This window comes from Trachurus trachurus, assembly GCF_905171665.1.
Source record: "Trachurus trachurus genome assembly, chromosome: 21".
NCBI lineage: Eukaryota > Metazoa > Chordata > Actinopteri > Carangiformes > Carangidae > Trachurus > Trachurus trachurus.
In genome coordinates this window covers 1,760,378-1,787,988 of record NC_139899.1, presented here as the reverse complement: position 1 = coordinate 1,787,988, position 27,611 = coordinate 1,760,378, and the positions used below count along the sequence as shown (strand labels likewise).

Here is a 27,611-nt window from a genome sequence, read left to right as displayed (position 1 = left end):
GCTGTGATGTTTGATCCTTGGGGTATCCTTGGATGAGAGGTGAAACGTCTTCCTACACAAATAACCAAGTCCAGTTGCATTCGATTTAAATTTCCTTGAGATATCTATGACCTGGACAAATGAGAATATTCACAGGCTGATCCTTGTGGTACTTTGACCAAAGCATGTCACAGACATGTCTTTAAAGACCCACTCCCGTGAAAATCGTGTTTTTTGAGCTTTTCACATGTTCCTGTGGCATTTTCCTTGTGTTAGAGCACATATCAGCAGAAAAGGAAGTGCAAAATTGCATTTCTGAGTTTTTCTGCCTTCAAACTGCTGTGAACCAATGGCAGACGCAAACTGGCAGTTTCAGGGAGACTGGAGCTGAAGTGTCACAGCTCCAGGGGAGGGCACTAGTGCTACAAGCTCCCGCCCCGCTCTGCATCTGGCTCAGAGGTGAAAGTCTTCACAGCTTGGTGTAGCTGTCAAGGTATAACAGGTATAGCTCACCTGGTAGAGCAGCTTGCAACATGAGCAAGTCTGGGATCGAATCCCAGTGTGGAGTTTTACGCTAAACGCGCTGAATCTGTAATTGTACAATGTCCAGCTGTCAGCGAGCGAGGAGGTGGCTGGGCGGGTGCAGAGCAGTGCAGTCTCCGCCCACCCCCCAGAGGTGCATTGCTAATGTGCATGGCTAATGAGCTGGTTTTAAAATGACCAAAAAGGGTCGTGGGAGTGGGACTTTAAGACACCTGGGGACTATTTTAATTTGTGGAAAAGGGGCAGAATATGTCTCCTTTAAAATCTGATTTAGTTCTACTTGCACATGTGCAACCAGTAAATTTGCTGGTCAAACGTGGAAGGGGTGACTCAAAGAATCTGGTATCTGTCATTATAGGTGGTAACAGGCCAATGTGTGCGAGGATCGTGAATGAACAGGAAATGTAAATATTTGCTGTGCAAGTCAATTTATAACGTGTGCCCACTAGATTTTCTGCTTGCTACCTTAAGTTAGGGGCCACTGCACTCCTAGTAAAACATGTTAGTGTGGAGCCCTGTAAACATAAACTGCCTCAGTGTCTGATATGAAGAGAAAATCTTGAGGATTACAACTTTAACGACAGTCCCACTGAAATCCCATCAGTGCTTTCTAGAGTCCAGACTTTAACTGAAACAAGATCCATGGATAAGATCATTGGAAGTGGCCACCAGACCAACTCCACTTCCTGTTTACTGTAGAACAGACAGCAGCAGCGAGACTCTGCGCCTCCACACATCGACGAGCAGAGACGTGAAAACGGAAAAACCACCAATAACACACGTCTGTGACTTAACACAGAGAAACCAAATGAACACATGACAGAGTAATAACAGAGTATTAATGGCTCAAGCTGCTACCACTTGGAGTAACTGTGAATGATGAACACCACGCACCAGCTGCACCGCTTCAACAACCACTGAGTAACAAACTGACTGACCCCCCCCCCCCCCAGTACAGTCACAACTGAGTGACATCTAAGGCATCTGCTGACATGACATTCATGTGCAAGTGTTTCTATTTCCTGGAGGAGATGCTACCAGAAATTCGGAACGTCTTTAAGTGTTAAATGCGCACATGCACGCACGCAAACAAACACACAAACACACCCACACACAAGCAGGTCTGCTGCTGAGGATCACTCATGTGCAGACAAACACCTAAAAAGCTATATACTGTACACCTGCTGCTATGTACATTCACAGGTCCAGTTAATTATGTCTAAGGAAAGATGTTTCATTAATGTACAGTAACCTCCGTTTCAGAGTAACACTGGATACATGTTGTGTTGTGTGTTGTGTTGTGTTTACATGCCAACACGGTCAACAATAGTCTACATCTGACTATGTCATCGGATTTTGAGAAAATAAAACACCATCACTACAACGACCGTCTGACCCGATCTGCTGCACTGACAGACACGAGTCCCACAGCGTCACCGAGTGAAATGAAGTGCAGATGATTCAACAGCAGCAGAGAGCTGAACCCAGACTGAGCTTCACTCTGAGCTGGTCGGGTCGTCAGGTTGTCGTCAGTAGACGCCGGCCAAAAATGTGGAAGCTAAAGATCAATGTAGGCTACATGAGCTACAGTCAGCCCATCGCCAAAATAAGCTCCTGTTGATGGGTTCAAGCCTCATGTGAGGAAACTTTTCTTTTCTGGGCATTTTTGACAGCACCAGTTGACAGATGATCAGGTCTGCACCGGTTGGACTTGATGCTGCTAATAGAGTCTGATAACATCTGTCTAGAAATCATCTTCCTGGGAATCGTTGGTCATTTGCCGTCATCATACATCAGTTTCTGTTCCTGTGCTTTCTTGATACCTTTCTCTGAGGTATAACACGAACTTTTACCATTTACCATAAGAAGCCAACATTCTTAAATGTTACATAATAACAACAACAATCTAAAAACAGGAACATTTTAGACCGAAAGGCCCTGAAAGTGTCTTTGAGCCACTTCTCACTATGGGTCCAAACCTTTCTACCAGGTACAGTTTCATATGAAAAGGAAACACTTTCTAGATTGCTTATGTTCATTTTGTTTTCTTGTATATATTAGTTATTTATTTCTTGTGTTCAGACAATGAAATCAAGAATGATGTTATCTGCTTGACAGTTTCGACTGTGACTCCAGTCTTCCTCAGAAGCGTCATCCGACGTGCTGCTGATGGATAAAAGAGGCCATAGATCAGGAAGCGGGCGAGAGACACCATCAACCGGGACGAGGGGGCGTTCACCTGGGATTCCCTGCTCCAGAGACCACCAGGGCGGAGGGGGAGCGGTCGGTTCATCAGACTCTGACAGGTTTGCCGAGCCGACCTGATAAATGACACGTCAGCAGCACGTCGGATGACGCTTCTGAGGAAGACTGGAGTCACAGTCGAAACTGTCAAGCAGATAACATCATTCTTGATTTCATTGTCTGAACACAAGAAAAAAAATAACTAAAAGGAAACACTTTCTGTTTCTTTAAGAAAAAAAAAGGAGAACATCCCCACACTAGCTTAAAGCTAACAAAACCATACTGGGCGGTAAAAAGGGGAATAATTCAGTGTTTTAACTTCCAGAATCACAGATGTTTCTCCTCTGAAGCTGTGACATGAAAATGTCGTATTAGACGTGGATTTACTTTTCTATGTTGATTTAAATCTGATTAGAGTTTATAAAACCAGATTATAAATCTGACTGCATACAGTACGTCATCCTGACGTCTGGTACTTTACTGTGTGTGTGTGATGGTGGGTGGGCTGTGGTCAGGCTGTGGTCAGTGGGCGACAGGCGGGACACTACAGGTCAGTCTAGAGATCATGACTTGCTATTTCTGTCTGAAGCAGTTTTTATCTCCAGACTGAGACGTCCTGTGTCAACATGAGCGTATTTCTGCGCGCTGTGTAAACGGGGACGCAGCCTGGTCACCTGCTGCTCACAGCGCCGGTCCAATGGTCCATACGGTGCTAACAAAACAACACACACCCACTCCATCAACTGGCGGGATGCCGAGTGCACACACAAACCACAGACAAACAACCAGCCACACACATACAAAACTTTTTTTGTTTCCATCCCAACTCAACAGCAGCTCAGATTGTGCAGCTGCTCTGCTGAGGTCGTTGCTCCTGGGAGTCTGACAGGTAAATGAGGACAGTCAGGTCAAACCGGTCTCCACAAGGAGCCTCACAACCAGTCGCCTCACCTCTGAGCGTTCTGACTGAACTGAATACACTCTGACCTGCTTGTATTGTATCAACAACAACAACAACTGGCTCAGACTCTGGTCCTGCACAAACAGACTTAAAGGGAAACTTCGGTTTTTTTCAACCTGGGCCCTGTTTTCATATGTTTTTCTGTATATGTGAGTGATGGATAATACAATTATTGAGGTGGCTCCAGTATTGAGCCGGGCAGGCAGCCTGCAGCCCAGCTAACGCTCTTCAACCGGGCAAGTGGCTCCCGTCAAAGTTCGCCCTATAAACGGGCATAAATCGTTTTTTTTCAACCAGTTCCCAGGTTGAAAAAAAACTAAGTTTCCCTTTAAAGAGAGATGGCTGCGCGCTGAAAGTAGAAACTTCTAGTGAAGTCACACACAGTCCAGGAGAAACAGTGTGTGTTCAAGACAACAAACAAACAGTGTGTGTTCAAGACAACAAACAGAGCAGATACGGGCTGCTAACATGAGGCCTCAGTGACTCGACAACGCTGGTCTGTTGAGCTGCTGCTGCACACATCTGACATCACATACAGACAATCATGCACTGATGGATCGTCATCTTTGTGCCGCCGTCACTTATGGCTCTTAGAAAACCACAACTGGTGAATAATCTCTAGCAAACATATAATAATAATAATAATAATCATATAATAATATGACAGTGTGTGTAAAAATACAACTGAACATTCAGCCATGACTCAGGTCAGTGAGTCTTCACAGATCTTTTCAATGGTTTGATTGTAATGATTCTAATAATAAAAAGCAAATCCTGCTTCATTCAAATCCCTTCAGATTCAGAGCTCATATAGAAACTAAAAACTTAACAGACGTCCAAGCGTTCACAGCCGACTGATATGTTAACAATAAAACTCCATTGACCCAAAACTTTCCATTAGTAAAACCCAAAGACGCACCGTGTCACACACACATCAGCATCTGCTACAACGGGCTAATCTCTAGCATCTAAGGCCTCAGTGTGAGCTACAATAAGCAATCATTCAAACAAAGTAGTCAGACTGTTGGTCTAAAGACTGGCTGCGCTCAAGCTCCACACACACACACACCACACACTTGCATCATTCTTTTTTTTGGTTTTTCCCAGGTTTTTAAATCAATACCAAGTACTGTATGTGTGTTAAATAGTTAAAATGAAACAAACAAAACAAGAGAAAAACAAACATTTGCAATAAAGGGGTGAGATGGAACGAGAGCACAACCTGTACACTGTACATCAGATCCTACACACACATCCTACACACACTCACACACACACAAACACACACACACTAAGGCAACCAGCAGGTGGAGGCTACGAGTTCATCTGGAATTCAGAGGACAAACAACAAGTAGTAACTCGTCCCGTTGTTCCATCACAGACACAAACAAAAGCTTCCCAGTCAGTAACCGCTTCACAAGCAATAAATAATCCTCTACATAATTTATAATATATAAATATCCAAGGGCAAGGAAAGATGGTGCTGCCGCTGCCGCTGCTGTGAGAGATCAGATGAGGTGGGGGTGTGCGGGACATGTGGGTTTTTTAAGTCTCACTCGCTGACAGTGTCCATCCTATAGACTACAGTGGTGGAGCTGTCCTGGTGCGACTCAGTGGGAGACACCTTTTTCCACAGAGGGGCTTTCAGAGCTAGCTCTTGTTGGAGGCTCTCGTAATCCATGGGTCCGAAGGTGTATTGCTGTTTCAATCGACACGGATAACAAATTAGTCTCACTCCCTCGTGGGTGTGTAGCTGTAGTGTATGTGTGTGTCTATGTCTATGTGTGTGGGGTCTGCTGTTATTTGTTAACGTTAGCCGAGGTGAGATGTAGAGTCACAGTTTTTCCTGTAATTTAGTCTGTAAGAAAGGACACGGCTAGAAATATGTGTTTGCTGGGAATTCAGGAAACAGACTGAGGAGAACAGAGGACGAGGACTGTCCAGTGTTTCTCCACATCTGACATTGTGTGTATTTCTCCTTCAGGTGTATGTAAACGTATATAAAGCTAAATGTCAGCTACGCATCGGCTCTAACCAGCGCTGCCCACATTCACAGAGGAGTAGGTGCCCTGTGTGTGTTTTTGTTCTCGCTTCACAACGATGTGTTGTTGTCTCCTTACCCGCTGGTCCCCTCCTTCTCTGCGGGGGTCGTGCTTCTTGGCAAAGTGCCTCAGGTTGTCGTAGTTGTGGAAGTTGAAAAGCTCCACGAGGTCCTGAAACCAAAACACGGGTAGAGGCGTCAGGATGGTGAACACACGATTAACTCTGCACCGTTACAGTTGACACATTAGCACATTAGTAATCTGATTACATCAGCAGCAGAGGTGGATGTGGTTACCGAGAACTTATCTGCTCTCTCTGTAATCATTATTCCAGCATCAACAACTGATTAAGCAGGTTCAGTCATTGGGAAGTGTGTCAGCCAGGAACGCTCAAGGACACCGTTACACAGTTTCCACTAATTAAAGTGCATTTCCTGAATAAAACGTGGCTGAAGGCTGAGTGTCAAGGCTGAAGCCAATGGTTGAAGGCAGAACAAAAATGTCTAGACACACACTGCACATCCCAAAAACAAAAAGTCACCAACTCTAGTATTTGGTTGGGCCACCGTGAGCTTTGATTACAGCACACATTCACTGTGGCATCGTTTCAATAAGCTTCTGCAATGTCACTACATTTATTTCCATCCAGAGTTGTATTCATTTTTCAAAGATTCTCATTGGGGTTCAGGTCTGGACTCTGGTCACATTGGACCACATTTCTTCCTTGAAGATGATGGTTCCCAACTATCCTTCCAGTTTGTAATAATGTGTTGGACAGTTCTTAACCCAATATTAGCAGTCAGTCTCAGCTTAGTCTCAGCAATCTCCTTAGATGATTTATTTGCTTGATGCCAATAATTTGACCCTTCTGAAACAGATGAACATCTTCTCCACGACCACCGGATGTGTCTTCTGACATGGTTGCTTAAGAAATGAGACTGCATCAGGTTTTTTTTTTGGACAGGCAGTGTATGTACAAGCATGTCTTGTTTCACTTACTTACAGGTCCCATACCCTACACACCAACACTCACTAACAGTATACTAGATGTCCTCACTCACGTCATCTGATTGTGTCAGCCAATAGCAAGTGGAAGACGTGATGGTTGCCTGCCATGTTTCAGTGTTTGGAGCCAGCCCTCATGTCTTTTGACACTTTCCAAACAAGTTTTATGACAACTGAAACGTTGCCAATCATTTTTCTAACGGCTGACATGACGCTACATAACGTTACGTCTATCTACCTGACTGCCTGTGTAGAACACCCGTGTGTCAGTTTGCCCTTTGAGGTTGCCATGGTGATTTTACTTGCTTAGTTTTTTACTATGTGACACACGGATACATACATATGGGGTCTACAAACCCCTCACACTCGTTTCTGTAACATCTGGAAAAACTCAATTCAAAGAGACAGAACCATCCTGAACACGTTCATCTCCGAACATGCTTCCACATACATATTGGTGTTTGTTAGGTGAGAACTGTGGGAACTAACTTCCATAAATCAACAACTGTTGAAGATATCAACAGACTGAATGTAGGTTGAAGAGCTGAAAGGTTTGTGAACAGTTTGAAGGTTGAATGGAGTGTGTAGCTGAAGTAGTTGAAGTTGAAAGAGGCTGAAGTTTTGAAGAACATCTCCATACATTTGAATGGTAAAAAGAAAAAGTTAAATAACTTTGCCTCCAGCATTCACACTAATAACCTTTTTTTTTTTTACCCATGAGGCAACACATATTTCTATTATCAATTAGACTGAACCATCACACTCCTTGATGTACTGAGTAACTGTGAATCCATGATTACCATCTACCTGGCTAGTGACTCATTATTGATGTCAAGCTGCAGCGTGGTAGGAACATCGGCAGCTCTACCAGAAACCATCTCATGTTACTGGAATTTTGTTTTTACTCTGTTTAGAAGTAACTCTAAACTACCAGCAGTAACTACCAGCAGTTTTTTTTCCTTCTAGTCTGATCATGTTTTCAGTGCAGGGTGCAGCGACCTGCTCCTCCGTTCATACCGTGCAGAACTGTATTCCTCTGACTGAGTTGCCCAGCTTGTCCAGCGGAGGCGACCAGCACATGATGCCCATGACATTAGGAACAACCAGCAAGATCCCCCCTGCGACTCCAGACTTGGCCGGCAGACCGACCTGCAACAGGGAAAACAGACGGGTTACATAATGTAAGCTGTGTACGTCGGCAGTATCAGCAGGGCAACAACACACCGCTGAAAATAGAAACAACAAGTCAACCATAATCAGCAATTTGATTCTTAGTAGCATCTGTTTAGGAATATAATTTCCGTTATTTTCAGTCAGATTAATTTTGAAGAATCTTTGAAAATATAAATATATTATGTAGTCAGATTCTTCTTGCAGCCATCTTTATTTTGTTAATATCTAAAGTAAAAGGAGGTTGTTCTGAGGCCATTGTTTCTACCTGTGCCTTGTTTCCAAAATCCATCCAGAACAAAATAAACCAAAAGGAGTGAAAACATGAGTCTGTGGATGTATCCTCACACTTTGTGCAGTTCCACATATGATCTATCATGAGAATCTGAAATGCTGAAGATGTTCACACGTTGCTTGAACTCTCTGCCATCAAGTCTCATTAAACCGTCTAATCACAACCCACGCATCGGCTCAGACCATGTGACGCAACAGCTCTGTTGGTCCAAGGCCTAGTCTACTCTGTGCATATAAAACTGATTTTGTTTTGATAGAAGCATGTTTCGTGAAGCACAAAGTGCTTTAACAGTATTATAGATACTTATTTGGTGTACATGGACACATGACTTCACTGGGCCATCACTTTATGTTTATTACTTTTGGGCAGCTTAGACAGCAGATCTAAGACCACAGTCATTCCTCCCTGAGGTAAACAAATGCTGAGTGACAGGACGATCATCAGAGGAGGCTCTGGTTTGACATGGGGTCGTCTCAGCTGAGACCAGCTACGATGGCGAGGACCAGGAAGAACTGTTTGGAAACCTGTGGCTACATTTACTGTATGCAGAAAGTTCTTGTCATGTTCCACTGCAAACGTTTAATTTAAAACTACTGAGTAAATTAAATAATAGATCTGAGAGTCTGTAATCAACCTGTAGTCAAGGAGCTTCACCTAAACACATGCAGATGTTGTATTCACAAGCATTAGACAAAACACCATGTCAGGTTTTTGGCGTCTTGTCAAGTTACTGCTTCATTTGGTTCTGACCTGTTGCCGTGTGGTGAAAGCTACATGGCAACAGGTGCATCCTGTGTCCTCTACTCACGTGGAAGGCGAACTGTCCTGAGAAGTCGTACATGCCGCAGGAGTGCATCAGACTCAGGGTGTTCCTCACTGCCTCGGGGCTCAGCACACGCTCGCCTGTGATTGGGCAGATCCCGCCGTTAGCCAGGGTGGCTGCCATGACGCTGGCGCTCTCACAGGTAACCTCAATGGAACACAGCTGTGGGGGGACGGGGACACACAAAGGACAGTTTGTGTCATTATTGCAATTTCCATACTGCGCACACATAATTATAAGATGTGAGCTCATGGTGGGACAACATCATACTGAGACATACTGGGGTTTGTTTCCTATTTGTAGGATGGACATTTGTAGCATTAACAGAGCAGGTAAACAGGAATAAAGGGGACTGGTGGCTGATAACTGGTAGAGAAGCAGACAGGCTCTCTGGCACTCAGGACAAAAAAATCAATGATGAAGAAGAGAAGCAACAAAACAGGAAAACGATAATCTGAACTTGATAAGAAAAGAAAAAAAAACAGCCACACTCACTTGAAAGTAGAAGTCCAGTACAGACGTCATGTCTGTCCCCTCTGGAAAACACTGCAGAGAAACAAACACACACATTTATCAACTACTGTACATTCCTGTGTTGCTGCAGCTGCAGATAAAGAACGGCTGCATTGTTCAGGAGGCAAAATGGCAGGAGTGTGATGCAAGAGAGTTTGTTTGCAAAATGAGTCAAAAAGAACTAAATTATCAGGAAAATGACTAAACCCGGCCTAAGGCGTCAACATCAGCACAGCAGCCGGCGTCGAGGCCCTTTGAACTTTATTAGAATCCAGTTTTTCTACTGAAAGTAAATGTGAACTTAAGAAGAATCACAATGAGAAGCAGAACAAGCTTCAATCTCCAAATTACACTGGAGAATATTTCCAATTCATCTGGTGAGTAGAAGAGATCGGGGCATACGGCGACAACTTCTGCAAACTTCATCACAGTTTATTCATTTCAGAAAAATATGAACCTCTAGTGCAGCCTGCCAGAGGAAACATAGATATTGTAACACACTAGTTTGGCATTCAGTGAAAATAATGGCATCAGTTTAGATCCTTTTGCAACTAATGATTTATATCTTGTGGCACCACCATACAGATATATAAGAAATGTGTTGAGGCTTTAAGCATTTAGTCGACAACTCACTGTACAGATTATTATACTAATAAGAGCTGTTATTTAGAAAAGCTGGTAACAAACCAGTCCTCCCGTCTAAAGCTCAGTGGTTACACTGCTGGTAACTCAGACACAGAGCAGACCACAGGTATCATCTGCTCAACATGCCATCCAACACCACTAGAGACACTTCAACACTGAGAGGAGGATACAGTATGAACACATTTCAGACGAGCTTTGGCAGAACACACACACACACTGCAGTTTAAAAACTCTGAGGTGGTCTGTGTAACATCCTGATCCCTGTTACAAGTCACATTCAGACTCATGTTACGGATCTGTCTTTAAAGGGATAGTTTCAACATTTTGGCAAATTGGCCCATTGCCATAATTCCTATAGTCTTAGGAGTAGGTTTAGTAGGTTTAATTTTCGGTGCAAGTTATTTTTAGAACGGCAGAGCAGAGCCGTGAGCTGCTCAGAGATACACTACAGAGGCTCATGGGATTTCTCATTTTCCCTCATCAAAACACACAATCCAACAACTCCAAAACGCTCTGGTGGACAAGTTGTGACCTGCACATTCACCACACTATGAAATAATAACGGAACGTTACGAGACAGAGTTGATTTCGAGGCAAATACAGAGACTGCTCACCGAAAAACTGCCCCCGACGGGAATGCGCATCAGTGGTTTTGTATGAATTTATCTCGAAAACAACTCTGTCTCGTAGCGTTCTGTTATTATCTCATAGTGTGGTGAATGTGCAGGTCACAACTTGTCCACGAGTTGTTTTGGAGTTGTTGGGTGCAGTTGCAGTCATAGGGCGCACATATAGATATGGGTCAAGGAGGGTGCACACTCACTACAACCATTTAGGAAAAAAAAATTAAAGTCTGTGGATCAACTTGTTTGTTTATTCTTTAGATAATACAGAGGAAGATAAACTGGGCCTGTGACTTCACCCTCATCATTCATTCACCTCTATTGTTCAGTCTAAGTTCCCCTTGTTCTGCGTCTATTCACAATGAAATGTAATTATTCTCCACTTTCCCTGTGTTTTGCTGTCAGGCAGAGAAAGAGAGCAACGTCAACACAGTCAGCAAATCAAGCGTGACTCATCCAAGGTCAAACCTTTTTCTCTTTCAGGTAGTAGCCGATGGCGAAGTTCCTGTCGCCTGACTCACGCTCCGACTGGAATCTGTCAAAGAGCAGAGCACTCCCATTACACAGAGGAAGGAAATGGTTGCACTGTGAGTGTGCATGTGTGTGTGTGCGCATTTACACTTGTGTGTTGAAATTCCACCACCCCTCGCCCCTCATGTGTACTGTACAGCCAGAGCTCTCATGCCATCATGTGATCAAACTGCAACATGAGCTCCAGGACTCGGTCTTTTTCCAGAAACATTGTTAGCGTGTGGTGTCATCATCACTCATGAACATGCTAGTGACATTTACAACACAGACAGACACCTGCTCCTACCCTCATCCTTCATAGAGTCACTTACTAATGTACTGAGAAAATAACCACTTTACCTTCCAGACAGTTAGCTTCTGTCAATTTAACTTATTTGAATACTTTACTCATCTTTATTTGTCTCATTTTAGTGAGCTGTAGTGCATCACCATACAGTACACACGTCTCTAATGAGAAAAGGCTTTAGGTTGTGCTCCGAGAGAGGAGATGAAGATCTACGATACGTTTATCCTCTTATCACACATGTTACCCTTCTTTGTGTTTTTTATTAGTAGTGTTGACTATATCTGGCTCTTTCTGGGCTTTATGTGTGTGGATGCAAATTTATGTAAACTGCATGACCATGTAGTGGTCAGAAGCAGGTGAAGATCAAAACGTGGCGACCCAGTGAACATGTTGATTTGTTGGACGATAGTTTGTGTACATACTGTAGCTTTGTTGCATCTGTTGGGGTTGAACAACTGACAAACTACTAAACTACTGAAATCAGGACATCATGACATGTAAACAATAATATGTCCAAACACAACAACATACAAGATTTTAAATTATGTTTCAGCCTTTTGTACTAGTATTATTATTGTTTTTAAATTATGTATTGCACTCAAATTATGTAGCAAATTATTTTACCTTTGTCTAGGTTGCTCCCTTTGCACTTGTAGTGTATATTTTATTGTTTTAGACATGGTAGGATATAATTGATCATATATTTCCCTTTGGAGCATCCTGGCAGAAGAATGTCCTTCAGGATGAATAAAGTTATATCCATCCATCTATCCATCGATCCTATCTGAAGGAACTGACATCACACCTGTGAGAGTTCACCTACATTTAGCTTCACATCTACAAGTGTTGGAGCACATCACCTTGGACCAGCGGCGTGAGGGAAACATTTTTCAGTCTGACAGGTTTAAGAAGAGTGAGGATTTAGAGGGAACTTACGTGGCGTTGCTGAAACCCACGTACTCATTTCCTGCCATATTTTTCAGAAAGTTCATGACCTGCAGGGGAAAAGAAGAGGAGAGTTCAGAGTGATGACATCATCAACAGAGTGAGCTCATGGTTAAATTCCTGCTGGGTGGTAGCTTTTCCACAATCTGATACCTAATACTAATTGTAAACAGTATGTAATCTAGTGACAGTAAACTGTTACATATTATAAATGAAATAGTTTCAGTCTAACTCTATGTAGAAACCATACACCGATTGTTTTAGGTGTGCACTTTTTGACATTACTATGCAAAACGAGAAAAGCTGTAAGAGCCTCCCGGTTTTTCTTTTTGGATTGTGTTGTGTGAAACTTCCATCCCATAACTGAGGGTTCAGCCCACTGACCGACTGATTGTAAGACCAACTTTATTTTGCCACTTTGCCGGCAGGAACACATACAAAACCTGCTTAGAATTTGTGTGTAATAATGGATTTAAGGGAATTATAAACAAATAAATATTGTAGTAAATACAAGATCATTATCTATACTGCTCATATGTATATTTATGACTCGTCTCTTTCTTGAAAGGTTAGCTCAGTGTTTGACTTCTATACTTACATAGTCAAATTTCTCTGCGTTGCCTGCACCTTGCTGAGGACGGAACAGAAGAGTAAGGGGTTAGCTCTCTTCATTCACCGAGACATGTTGCAGAGGATAAGCACAGCATCATTCAAATGATAAAAGACTACTGCTGACAAATTAAAAGTACAGATTTAGAAGATATGAATATTATTGCAAAGAAAAAAAAAAATCACATGAGCTTTGTCAGAGAATTATACAGGTACAAAATATTAATAGGATTGGCTTGCAAATAGGTTACAAAGAGGTCAAGTCTTTTGGAGTTAAAAGGAGATTTAGTAGACATGTGAATTACCAGTTTAGCCAGTTAAAGGAAGACATGTCTCACCATTTCATCTCACTTTCACTAATAATTCATGTCTAAAAAAAAACTAGACTTCACCATGATGGCCTGGACTGTGTGTTTCTACATCAAGGATGACTGTACAGAAATGTGGGTGTATGCGGGCAAGTTTGTATTATGGGTTACCATAATGCAGGTGTGCAGGTGTGCATGTGTGTGCGTTTGAGGCTGTACTGTAGGTCAACATGAGTCATCTGAGCAAAGAGCCTGTCGGCCAAAAACAGTGGGGAGAGGGGGGGAGGAATGCTCCTCCTCTGAGAGTAAGATACAGCTTGTAGCTCAGTGTGCATTTATCAAGTCACAAGCTAGATGATGCTGCCTAGTCCCACAGAGAAAACACAGCAGAAGGAAAATAAAATAGACACGCATGCACATTTAAAGTGCTAGAGCATTTCACATGAATTCAAAATACTGAACTGTTCATGTTTTGAATGGGTTTGTTTAACTTTACACTTACAAAACGACTAATGCTTCATGTGTGACTGACGTACATTTCAACTTCTACACTTTACTGTGCAGAAGATAAAAACAAAAACATAGGTGACACTGATGGAGGTGTTAAAGAAGAGTCACTAAATGGGATTTCTACAGAGCTGATTGGAGGAGAGAAAGAGAGAGAGAGAGAGAAGAGGGAGGATCAGGGGGAGGATGGGAGAGTGCGAGGAGATAGATATGGAAAAGGAAGAAAAAATTACCAACGTCATTTGACCTGCAGCAGCAGTCATTATTTCCCACAGTTCCTACGTCTGGAAAATATGCAACAACATACAAAAACAGCAACAACATGTAGCCTTCAAGCACCATGTAACAACAGTGTTTTTGGGGGCAACCATCCCATAATTTTCCCCCGGCCGAAGTCAGAAGCTAAGAGGGCAACCTGACTGGATAAGCTTGACATTTGTGCTTCAGTTAAGAAAAACAAAAACACATTGAGACAAGTGGTGACAATGGTGAGTGGATGTGGATGGACACACACACACACAAACACACACAATATGGTCTCAACAAATAAAACGGGTGATGGTCTCTGATCTGTCAGTTCATTAACAGTCTGCTGTGTGATGAACGACCTGTTGATACAACTCCCCACACGCTGCTTCATACATAGCAGGTGACATGTTGGACAACCTGTTTTTCTTGACTAAGACAACCACAGGTGTTGACTGTGTGAGGCTGGATATGATCTTTGAGACTATGCATGAGAACACAACAGAGATTAGCCCAGTGTGGATCTGCTCACACCACTTCACAACCATGTTTGAGGAATAGTTCAACATTTTAGTATCGAGGCTTACAGGCTTTCTCTGTGTGTTGGTACAGAAGGTTGAGTCCAGATGTGTTCAGCTAGTCTAGCGTAAGGCCACACAAGTCTGAGACCATCAGTGTTTCTGTGTCAGGAGTCAGGACTAGTATTTCTTGGCAAACAGCAGCTTTCCACAGCGACCACGTCTTTTTATAGTGAGGTTGCCAGGTTTGGTTGTTGATCAAATCCTGTTCACCAGCTACAGTATATCCAACCTGCTGACAAACAATGCACAAGCCCATTGTTGGGATCCAGGCATACAACTCTAAAACAAATAGTTATTTTTCATTTTCAGGTTAGCTGGATCGGCCTGCCTCCAAGCCAGCTGAACACACCCAGACTCCAAGTGCAACACTGTGAACGCAGCATGACCCCAGACTTCAGATCAGATAGGGAACAGTTCCCGGCATGGCAACATTAACATTTCGTTAGAGTTGTATTACTAGCTGATCTTGATCTCCATCAACTCCTGGCAGAAATATCAGCTTCTCTAGCAGCTTTGTGAGTCTGCCGTTTGGTTTGACTTTTCCTGCTCATGGTTTCCTGATATTTGTTGAAAACAAGGTGAGTGAGAGAACAAACCCAAATGCAACACTAAAATCACCTCACTCTGCAGACAAACACAGATGAGTGCAGACTGGAAATAAACGTCTCAGAAAAGACGACTGATACAAATTCTGAGAGAAAGCAAGTAAGTGTATTCGCCCAAAATGTTGAACTATTTTAGAGGCCAACTCAGTCACTGCAGTCTGCGATCGCTTATGTTTCATTCAACACAAATCACTGCGACTCTCTGTAGAGTGCTGCAGGAATGAGTCATACCTACCAGCTTGGAAATTAGTATTTTACCCCCTTCTGTTCCCTCAGCTCAAAGTCAATGGACTTAAGTGAGCTATCTGAAATACAGCAGTAAATACCCCAGCTCCGAGTCCTTTCAACTTCTGCATATTTTATAAAGGCTGGTTGCTAACAAGTCACTAATTGTAACTACAGAGGTTGTCAGGGACTTTAACCATCATCAGGCTGAACACTACAATGGATCTGCTCAGTGGTCCACCTGCTCTTACTGTTATTGCAAAGCTAATTCAAAGTACAAGTTAACATTAGCTTTTCACTTCTGGTGATTGTATTCATGCTTCAAAATCACACTGTGGTGTTACAAGTGAAGCTCAATGTGTCAGTATCATGACTTGTTTTCTGCAATAATCCAAAAGCTAATGTGATGATGGTGATATTAATAATATTAATAATATTAATAATAATAATAAGTGTCTTTTTGTTGATGCTAACTCCTGGTTGGCCGACAGTAACGCCTCATCCCTGTGACACTCTACAGCTTTTTTCTGTTTGACTCATGTGGGATCACAAAATGCTAAACTGTCCAACTAGCTAGAAATCCTGGACACAGCATTTTGTGATTTCAGATTTGAGACGCCGGATTTGTCTTGTGCACTATAAAAAAAATAAAAGGTAAAATTTAAATCGCAGACCGAAGCGATGGTGGCTTCTTAACATCACTGGTTAAAGAGACACAAACCAGAGGTGTGTGGTGGACATGAGTGTGAGCAGGTTAAGCTCCAGCATTCCCTCACAATGACTTTGTTTACCTTGCTCATATTTACAATAGAGAGTAATGGTTTTGACATGAAGCCCTTGGTTTCTTCCTGTTTGAAGCCCTGGGTGACTGCAACTAATAGATTTTCCATAAAAATGACTACAAAGAAAAAAATGTCTTCACAGTTAATGATCCTTCACTGGATTATTCATTAATCTCTCGCTCCACTGGGATAAACATCAGTGAGCAGCCCAGTGGAAAGATTATTTGTAGTGCTTTGTTTAAAAATTAACTTTGGTTGGACCTACTTCAGAAACGTGCAAGACAATTGTGTTGTCATCTTAACCGCTGTAAAAGCACAATAAAAGAGCAGTTTACACACACACCCACCTGTTAGGATTTAGCGTGTACAACCACTAGCTGCACTTATTCAAATCAACCATCATACTGTAACATGGGCTTCCCGTGTACTGACTAAGGTGTAGCAGTTTGCTGATGGTGTACCAACAGTCTTTCATCCTACCAGGCAACAATTTGCAGACAAATGCCAATGTGTCAACACAAACTATCTGGTCAAGAATATTAGAAAGTGTAAACTTAAGTTATACACTTCTGAGTTTGCAAGATGATGATGCAGAGGAAACACTGATTTTTTTTAAAAAGGAAATGGGTTTCAATGACGCATGGACACTGACAACGCACAGGTCCCAGACCTGGAGACTTGTGACAGAGCTAATCTGTTGTGCATGAGATCCACACTCAATCAACATCACACAGGCCCCATGCTTCAGCATGCGTCTGGACACACAGGGGACGGTGTGGACACCATCTACGGTTTAATGCTCTCTAGTTGTCCTGCTCTGAACTCAAATAGAAACTAACAATCACACCTCCAGGGTTTGAAATCTCATCAAAGTGAATGCAACAAGGATGAAGCACATCATTAGTCAGTTAAAGTTCAAAGGCTATGGTCAAAAGCTGGACATAAAGGTCATGTCCAATAGAAGCTGCAGTCAAATACCAGTCCTGAAGTTGGACACGTTTGTAGCAGTAAACAGATAATGAGAGGAGGCTAATCTGGAGGTACTAGAAAGCAAATATCTGTAATGTATCCTGTACAGCTGTGAGACTGTGTTACCAACAGCTCTAGTTAGAGTATGAATGTGTGTGTGTGTGAGTGCCAATAATTCACTGCTGATCACAGCTTGTAATTGAGCTTGGTAGAGAATCAAATTTTGAGCTGATCAACAACTGCCAGTGTGAAACCAATCGAAGCCGAGATAAGCCAGGTTAAATCTGCTCTTTAGATCAAGTGAACCTGAGCCGCAGCTTGTTTGGTTTGGTGGACGGCCAGTCCTTTATTTTTGTGACTAATGAAGCAAACTAACTGTAACTAGAATTCAGTCTCCACCCAGTTACCTCCAAGAAACAAGGGCGAGGACGTGTCAGGTGAGAGTCTTTGTCAACTTCCTGTCTCTTGGTCAACAGCCTGGTCTGTGTGCACCTGCGTTTGACTGCGCTCTCTGTCCAGGTTATTTTCAGCAGGGACAATAACAATGTGTGTGCTGTGGCAGCTAAGCATCCTTCAGGATAGATTAGCACAGGCCTTAATCACCGCAACAAGACACATGGCCGTGGACTAAGCTAGTGACCTAGAAATACTTGAAGCTGAGTCAAGAGTCATAAACATGTGGACACGCTCATGTCTTCATGTTACTGACGCAGCACCGACGCCACTCAACAATAACTAGGAGGATTTTGGACAGGGTGTTAAATCAGAAAAGTAATCAGCGTTACAGTGAGTCATCTAGTGTGTGCTCAAAAGCAAAGTGGGTTAATTAGTCTTTCTGTGCTACCAGTGTTGATATTAACCTTGGTTTTATCTCCTGGATCAAACAGCTCAGTGATACCCACCGTACAGGAAATGTTCTAGCTAAGCTAAGTGGAAATGACTGGACACAGACTGGACATTAAAACACACATGGAGAAAAGAAAACATAAGAGTGTTTGTGCTTTTACCTTTATCAGTGAAGTACAAACAATAGCGCCGGCGTTCACCATGGGGTTGTGGGGCTTATCTGCAAAGCAACGAGAGCGGGGGTTAACACTCGGCAGGCGGTCAAAGTGTAAATGTTTAAAGTCTGAGAGCTCCGTCTATAGACACATCAAACAATAACACACACATTGACTCATGATACTGCAGGTAATAATAATAATATCCATATCACTGGTATGTTGTAGACAGTCAACTGATCTTTGTACCTACTACCTACTTCCAGAGGAGCGGTGGCTCTATTACAAATCCTGCTGGATGGATCAACTACTATGGAAGCCATTAATTCCCCTTTTAGGATACAGTGAAGTCCTGTGTTGCTGTTAACCGGTCAGCTGTTATGTGACCACCACTGGGCAGAGTTTACTTCCTCTTCCTATTTCTTGTAGAAACTTGCACCGGGTTTTTCCCACAAAGAGAATTACGAGGCGCCTGCTTCGGCTGAATGAAGGCGTATTCGTGGAAATCACCATTTTCTGAAAAAGCGGTGTACCTTTGTTACCGCAACTGTGGTGTTACGTGGTGGTACTTTGTAATCAGCGCATCACACAGGGTGAAGCTGCTGCCAAAGCTACCAAACCTTCCTTTGGAATTTCCTCCAATGAGCTTCCGTTCATTCCTACCGTGGCTGGGGAGTTGTGCCCTGATATTTGGTGGCTGTTTAAAACTGGTGAATATTGTTCATCCACTTCCTTCCTAAAGCTTTCCTAAATCCATGTTACGCCCCCACTAGTAATTACTTTAGGTCAATCTGACATTGTGAATCATAAAAAAGGCAGTTATCAGCTGATTCATGTTGCTGATGAGAAGTAGTAAACAGGAGGGGATGCAGGTGACCGGTCATTAGGAGTGTTCAATGCATATACTGTAGGTTACGAAACAAGGAAGAGTTATACATGAAAGTAATGGGCCTTATACTGCAGCATCTTGATACAATGGTGGGTTGCACCTTAGGGTAAACGCCTGTCACCAGTCTGCAGTGGTATGTATATATTTGTAAAGGTGTAGGTATGTATACTGTCTCTGTTGGACTCCCTCTGTGCGTTTGTTTGTCTTTGTTTTTTTTGTAGAGGCTCTGTTTTGGCTTGGTTTAGACTTATGGTATGTATGTCTTTTCTGGTTGAAAATTAATAAAAAGTGAATTACAAAAAAAAGTGTTTAATGCAAAGCCGAAGTTTATATGACTTAAACGTCACTTTTTATTCATCTCGTTTTGAACTACAAATCCTCATGAGACCTGGGTAATTAATGTTTGTGTAATTTTGAGATTAAAGATGAAGATGAGAGATGTTACAGTTGCAGACACAGTCAATTTGTGAACATGACACAAAAGCAGAAAACCTTTGTTTTGGGGCTAAAAGTAATAATCCTCTTTGTTCTCCATTGATCTGTTCTTCATTGGTCTATTATTTCCTTCAATTAATCGTTTAGTTCTTCCTAAGATGTCACGAACAACACACACGACGATGCATCTTAACTGTCGTCATTGGAAATCCACATTCAGGATTCACTTGGAATATGCTGCGTGCAAAAACAGTTGAAGATGTAGAAAGTACGCACATGATCAGGACTGAACCACCTCCTCCCCGTTTGGAGCCAGGAAAAACCCAGTGAACAAACCCTGATGAGCAGAGAGGAAGCTTTCCTCCTTCTGAGACCTAAAGGAGGTCAAGTGCAGCTCTTACATCACCTACAGCTCATAGGTGTGTGATCGCCTTATGCAAGACACAGGCCTGAACTGGACGAGGCAAGGACCAAAACCCTCTGACAGGATGTGATGACAGGATGGCTGCAGTTTAACCACCAGTCTGGGGATTGTGGAATTTCCTCCAGCTCAACCCTCCACAGCTTTTGATAACTGTGAGAATTTTGTTTCATATTAAAACGCCCCAGAGAGACATAAACATTACCCGACAATTCATGTGCTGGGTGGCGACTCACATGTTCGGTTTAACCCGACCACGTTTATTTTCACAATGCTGGTTCAAATAAATAAAAACGCTTTTTCCACAAGTTCTTCCAGTGTCGGCGTCTGACTCATTCACTTGGCAGCTCCGTCACAGCTCTCACACTCTCTTTCTCCCTGCTGCTACATCTAGACCGTCCATGAGCAGATGAGTCATTATCTGCCCCTGTCCCTCTCAGTGTCACTGGGTTCATGGAGGAATGCAGCCAGCAGTAGCTGTGTATATACACACACACATACACATGTAGGAAAAATGTAAACTATCCACATTTGTCTGTGATTCAGAGTTTAAAGAGTCATTTCAATTACAGATGCCAACACTGTAGCATCAGCAGGCGATGCAGCAGCAGTTTATACAGATGATGCAGTTTTACTCGACTTCATTTCCCACTCACTCTGATTTGAATGCTAACAATAACAGGAAACACTAACTTCCCAAACTGTCGTCGTAATCACCAGGTCTCCACTGTTAAACCTCTCCAAAGGAGAGGAGAAAGAAAAACTCTTAAGCCTCACCATCGTCGCTCAGGAAGAGCTTATTAAAGCGCAGGCCGCTGGGCTCCTTTCCAATGAAACTGTGCACGTACTCTGTGCTGTGGTCGTGCACTGCGACTGCGTACTTCAGAGGCTTGACACAAGACTGCAGACAGAAGGGGACCTTGGTGTCTCCCACTGTGTGTCTGCAAAAGACAAAAAGATAACCAGTTATCTGCGCGGGCGAAGCAGCTGCGACGTCAGCGGTGACGAACAAGACATTCAGAGAGAACCGACAGAGTAAAACATGGAGGACGTGTGTTGTCAAGATGGTTGTGTGAGTAATGGAAGAAAACCGTAAACTTCAGTGACGGAGTGTTACAGTGTGATAACAGAACTAGATGATCTGTTCAGTACTTATGTTTGTGTAACAGAGGAAGTCATAAAGATAACATAACAAATCTACACACCTCCCTGTGGCTGCCAATCAGGGAACAGACTGAGTCATGGAACCTGTGCTACTTTTATACTTACTGGGAAACACAGGAAGCCCAACACCTGTACACTCCTGTTAATGTTCTACAATTAATCAAAACAATACGCTTCGCTAGGAAACTATTTAAAAAAGGATGACATAACAATAACGACTGAGGAGCATTAAACAAGACCAGAAAACAGGTTAATGGACTGGACTGTGACATACTGTATTTACATTGAGCTCAGTGTCAGCAGTTTACAGCTCCTTCTCCTTTTTTTCCTCTTCTCTCTGTGTTCACATACACAGTATTTTAATTTATGTAAAATTTAATCGTTGAGCAACAATCAAACAAATTGTGATTAAAGCCAGTCCAAACAACTATTAAAAGTTTAAATAATAATCTAACAAATTATAGTCTCTTTGTTTATTTGGTCCAGCTTATTACACATCACATATAGAGCTGAAAAACCTGCAGCGGAATGTAAAATCTAGTAACAGTGAATAACTGACAGACAGACATTTTAGATAAACAGCAGGCCGACAGTGTCTCACCTCTGTCCGTCGACTGTGCACAGGGAGACGGCCCACAGGTCGGGGCTGAATTTGGCAAGCTGAGGAATGTAGTCGGCGACCTGAAAGAGAGGTGATGCAGTTGAAAGGGTTGTCGGCGCAGCAGCGGGTCAGCTTACGCCTCTGACGTCTGCCGAGGATCATTTTACTGGGGAAAGCTAACGCCAGTGGAGCGGACAATAGGAGGACTGACAGAGCAGAGGTCAACTCCTGATCTGAGGGTCAGAGAGGAAAAAGCCTCCCTCAGGTCCTCACAGGAGCGACTGCAGGACTAAGTGCTCTCTTGACTTCTGTGTCTTTCAGCTGTTTGCTGAGCAGCCGAGTGATGAAGATATTTCATGGTGTGAATACCTGTCATTTAAACCCCTACATGTTTCTTAAATGGATAGTTTAAAATTTTGGCAAATTCACCTATTGCCATAATCCTTATAGTGATAGCAGTAGGTTCATTTCCTTTAATTACGAGTGCATGTTGTTTTGAGATCAGCGGGGCAGAGACGTGAGCTGCTCAGTGAACACAAATGAAGGTGAACGGTACAGGTGCCCTGTCCCTCATCAAACTCATCCAATACACAATCCACAATAAACATTCACCACGCTAAAATAATGTAACATTACAAGACAGAGTTGTTTTCAAGGCAAATAATGCATAGCTGGAACTACTTTCCAGACACGGCTGCTGGGTGGAGTGATTTCAAAAGCGCCAAGTAGTTCCGAGTATTTGCTTCATGTGTCGTAATGTTACACATGATTATCTCATAGTGTGGTGAATGTGCAGGTCACAACTTCTCCACAAAAGCATTTTGGAGTTGTTGCACTGTGAATTTGATGAGGGACAAGGGACCTGTACCATTCACCTCCATTGTGTTCACCGAGCAGCTCACGTCTCTGCCCCGCAGATCTCAAAACAACATGCACTGATAATTAAAGGTAATAAAGCGTCTCCTATGACTTATAGGGATTATGGCGATAATTTGCCAAAATGTTGAACTATCCCTTTAAGCAGCTGGCTCTGTGTGTGCATGTGGGCTAAGTTTCCTCATTTGCTTACACACCCTCCTCACCGCCGACATTTTGACCCTTGAAAGCAGCGAACGCACTCGTGTAAATATTAACATTAACGATAGCCCCCGTTAAGTGTCCCAGTGAGCGCTGCCAGTGAATGAACAATAGCAGATCCCTGGAACTGGCCCAGCTCAGTGGACTGCAGCCATCATTAATGTTATAAATCCCATCTGTGCTCGCTCTGATCTCGCAAGTCTAAATGTCTGCTCCGAAGAGCGTCACGGACCCTGGGTTGGCCTCAGGGGGGTGTGAACTGTGCTCATGGAGTCGCTACATGCTTTTCACCTGAGAGAGGGAGCTTCACTGTGGGAGGTTCGCTGACACCATTTCTCTTGTTCTTCATCATTCTGCTGCTTATTGGCTTTAAATGTCTGAAGAGCAGTTTTTAAATGATGCGACTCAGCTGACAAAAAGCTGCTACCCAATATGTAAGTGGCAGTGCAAACACTGCTCTGATACTTTTACAGTAACATGTTCAAGGGAAAATATTTCCCTCGAGATCAGATCAGACTTCTGCTGGCTTCCACCCTGATCTACATCACTGACACCTGTTAAATACAGACTGAAACCAGGCCGATGGCAATGAATCTGCATGGGCTAAATAATAATCATGAGGCACTTGGAGAAACAAACAAACAAACAAAAGAAATCATGGATCTAAGGACACACCTGTCCTCCAGTGAGATTTTTGGCATTTTCATACAGCTCATCAATATGGGAGGAGAAGGACTGGAAGTCTGGGATGACGAACTTCTTGCGGAAGGCCTGAGTGAGCAGGACAATGTTGCTCTGGACACACCTGACAAACAAAAACCACAAACAGCATGCTAAAACACCGTGACTGCATGCAGCTGGAGGAAAAGTTTGCCAACCAAGTCTGCAACCCTGAAGTCTGACAAACTTCTGTGATGTTAATAGAGATGACTGATGAAGAGGCTCTTCATCAGTGTTGATCATCTCCCTGTTTGAGAATGACAACTGTCACATCAATGACTGACTGCAGGAAACAATGGACAGCGTCTGTGACATCATCAAGTTTAGTTTACAGCAGACACCAACATCAGTTACACAGACAAACCCTAAAATTAACTCCTCTTAAAATTTAAATTACTTAGAGCTCAAGTTCCTGCGTCAGCATCTACCAATCTCAGTATGACATCATAAACCTTTTGTTAAAATATTTTTTTCTTTTTAGATACACAGGGGTCATTATTGTACAATCATGTCATTAAAAGTACTGGAAACTCTGTAGTGTATCAGTTGAACCATAATTCATAAAAAGCCAATTATTCTGATGCCATTAACAGGTGGCATCCAACACTATTGAAACTGCATCAAGGAAGAGAAGGAGCCCATTTGAAGGTTTTCTAAAAGCTCACACGAACAGATTTTCTGCCCAAAATGCTGTTTGATGGATATTTTTCTTTTTTTGCATTAATGCAATATGCAAATTTCCGCATTGAAATTATGTTGGAATTTGCTTGTTAAAAAAATATGGTCATCAAACTGCATCATATACTTTGAGTTGAAGTGAGCACATGTACATGTGATTGAAAAAAAGAAGGGTGCCACCATGGTAGGTGTGTATGATGGAGAATAAACACCCAAACAAAACGGGAAATAGCAAACGTTACTTCTTGAACAGGTGCCTGTCCAGTGTCACACCATCTGATGTTTTCTTCAGAGTCTCTTTGAGGGTGTCCATGCATTCCTTCAGCCGTGGGTCTCCAGTGCGAAGCCCTGTGGCCTTAAGTGCCTGAAAGAATAACAATGTATACATAGAATTATAAATATGCTTGAGGAATATTCAGGAACAGCACACATTGGTAGAAAACATCAGGCTGAGCTGAATGTGAAGGACTTACTGTGAGGAACTTGTGAGCAGGAATCTTCTCTTGACCTTCTGCGACTGTGTAGAAGAGCAGATCCTCCAGACTGGGGAGGATTCCAGCGTTTCTCCTTTTGGGTTAGAGAGATCATGTGTCAGATACAGCAGGAATGTAAAATGTCTTTGTATATGAGCTATAATTCATTATTTTATATTTCAGTTCTTCAAAGATGATTCTGAACTAAATTGTATTAAACACAAAATGTTAAAAACCCACGTTTTTACAATAATAACACATTATTATTGTGTTAATTCAAAGGACCCATGATGCGGCCATAGCGGTGGAGGCACGGCTGACACACAGCACAGCTGCTATTTAGTACGAGCCACTATTAAGCCTGGTCCCACCTGTCCAGCCAGTGTAAACACTGAGCTTATCTGTGGCTGCTCATACAGTCTTATCACATTACTGAGGGCTGTCAGTGACACATACTGGAAATATGCAATCCCAGTGTAAGCATTAACCACACAGAGGTCTGTGTGTTTGTTTGTACAACGACGAGATCACAGACTTCATTACACATAAAGAGATGATATGAACGGTTCTCTGCTGGCAGCTCTCCCAGATCACACTGTAATGGTTTATAGTGAAAGGAAATCCATCCACTCTTGGGATTGTGCTTGCCCTAATTTGTAACTTTCATGTTGTTTGTGTAAATCTATGTAGGGTTGTGCGCTGCTCTCAGGTCGCTCTTGTAAAAGAGGTTTTTAAATCTCAACGAGTCTTTACCTGGTTAAATAAAGGAACTAATAATATTGATAAAGCAGAGAATCGGTGGATAATGATGATGAAGCTGAAGTGGTACCGAGATGATACAGCTTGTCTTTCACAGTAACACTCTGCCCAGTGCTGTGGTGATTTGCATCGTGTCCTGAGGAGGAGGAGGAGGAGGAGGAGTGCCCGGCCAGCTCACACTCATCTGACTCTCACTCACACACAACACAAAACGTTTAAATGCAGTTTTTACCGACAGCTGCACTTCGGTGCGTTTCCACCTGCAAAATGTCAGACGTGTGGGCGTACTGACCTTTTCCTTTTTACCCAAAGTGGTAAAAACCGGCCGCTGGCCTTGTTCACCGGGCACAATGTGTGGGCACTGGGCACAATTAACAGAAACTGTTGGCCTCTATTGATGTATTCATTACTGTGTGATTCACTTGCTTACGACACTGCCAGGAAAAGCCACGGGTTGAAACAAAAGGATCAAGCATTAAATAGACAGCACCAGGTCATTTCACAAACCCTTCAACGCAGACAAATAGCTGAGACCAAAAACCGCCAACAGCAAACACAGACCAGTGCATGGTCAGTAGTCATGTATCTCTAATATTTTGATTATGTAAACACATACTGCGTGTCCACTGACACGTTTTGGCGGTCGTCTGTGGAGCAGCGTTAGACCGGGGCTCAAATTCCACAAATTCTCTCGTCTTTTACGCTGCTCAGCCCACTGTGGCTCTTGGATTAATAAAGCCAACATCGTGGCCTGTTCACACACTGGCCATGACACAGCAGCAGCCATGGGGCAGCGCAGCACCCTCAGCTCTGCACAGAGGAACAGGATCCGAGTTAACGCTGTTCAAGACCAGTTTCATTTTCACATCCTGGAAAAGATCCCATGAAAGGAACAAGCAGCTTGTTGTTGCTCGAGTGGAAAACGTGGGCTGCAGCGTCATCAGTGGGGAAACACTGAGTGGGGGGGTTCAATGTAGCCATGAAACATCTTCAACAATCCCACTTTCCAGGCAATACGATACAACCGATTAAAGGGATAGTTCAACATGTTGGCAAATTGGCCCATTGCCATAGTCCCTATAGTCTTAGGAGTAGGTTCGTTATCTTTAATTGTAGGTGCAAGCTGTTTTTAGAACGGCGGAGCAGAGCCGTGAGCTGCTCAGAGCTACACTACGGAGGCTAATGGGATTTCTTGGTTTCCCTCATCAAACTCATCAAATACACAATCCAACAACTCCAAAACGCTCTGGTGGACAAGTTCACCACGCTATGAGATAATAACGGAACGTTACAAGACGGAGTTGTTTTCATAGGTAAATTCATGACGGGAACGTGCATCAGCATCAGTTTTTCAACAAGCAGTCTCTGCATTTGCTTCGAAAACAACTCTATCTCATAACGTTCCGTTATTATCTCATAGCGTGGTGAATGTGCAGGTCACAACTTGTCCAAGTGAAAAGCCAAGCCTGACACTATGTGAAGCCTCACATCAAACTGAAGCTTCACAGTGGACAGACTCTCTGCTGCTGATCCAACTCCACATCAGCGTTTCAAATTCCAGGATTTTCAGTCAGCACCTCCTCCACTCCCTCTCCTTTTGGCTCACCTTCTGCTCCCCGCAGAGTAAACACTCGGCGAACAACCAAGGTAACCGCGGCTGAACGAGAGCACACAAAATGAAGATTGCCTAAAATGCTGTCTGTCAGGCGTGCCTAATTTTAAAGAGACTCTTATCGACCGGGCATCTGTCACCGAAACACCACTTCCATTCAGCAGAGTCAACAAGCCGGACGCAGAGTCATAAGGCAGCCGGCGAACTGCGGCACAGGTGGCCGTACGCATCGTGCCCATGTTTACCACCGTGAACCAACAGTGGTTCGTTAGTGAAACGAGGCTGATTGCTGCTGCTGCTGTGAGTGAGACTGAGAAATGATTTCAGTGTTTGTGAAAAGCTCA

General features: G+C 43.0%; 1 protein-coding gene across 3 annotated transcripts in view; it reads right to left on the bottom strand.

Annotated features, from left to right (window-relative positions):
• glsb (glutaminase b) overlaps window positions 1–27,611 on the bottom strand; it is a 43,274-nt gene that overhangs the window by 9,725 nt on the left and 5,938 nt on the right. Inside the window, exons 2-15 of one of the 3 annotated variants that reach the window (XM_083996207.1) lie at window positions 24,897–24,990; window positions 24,666–24,787; window positions 23,701–23,830; window positions 21,949–22,028; window positions 20,961–21,124; window positions 18,445–18,503; window positions 13,204–13,236; window positions 12,597–12,655; window positions 11,312–11,378; window positions 9,558–9,608; window positions 9,048–9,224; window positions 7,792–7,923; window positions 5,848–5,940; window positions 1,476–5,426 (exon numbers count right to left, since the gene is read on the bottom strand). In XM_083996207.1, the coding sequence (XP_083852333.1) occupies window positions 5,280–5,426; window positions 5,848–5,940; window positions 7,792–7,923; window positions 9,048–9,224; window positions 9,558–9,608; window positions 11,312–11,378; window positions 12,597–12,655; window positions 13,204–13,236; window positions 18,445–18,503; window positions 20,961–21,124; window positions 21,949–22,028; window positions 23,701–23,830; window positions 24,666–24,787; window positions 24,897–24,990 (1,408 nt within the window). In that variant the 3' untranslated portion in view covers window positions 1,476–5,279. Of the gene's footprint in view, window positions 1–1,475; window positions 5,427–5,847; window positions 5,941–7,791; window positions 7,924–9,047; window positions 9,225–9,557; window positions 9,609–11,311; window positions 11,379–12,596; window positions 12,656–13,203; window positions 13,237–18,444; window positions 18,504–20,960; window positions 21,125–21,948; window positions 22,029–23,700; window positions 23,831–24,665; window positions 24,788–24,896; window positions 24,991–27,611 lie in introns of those variants that run through there. The other 2 variants (XM_083996205.1, XM_083996206.1) reach the window with 2 other exon arrangements.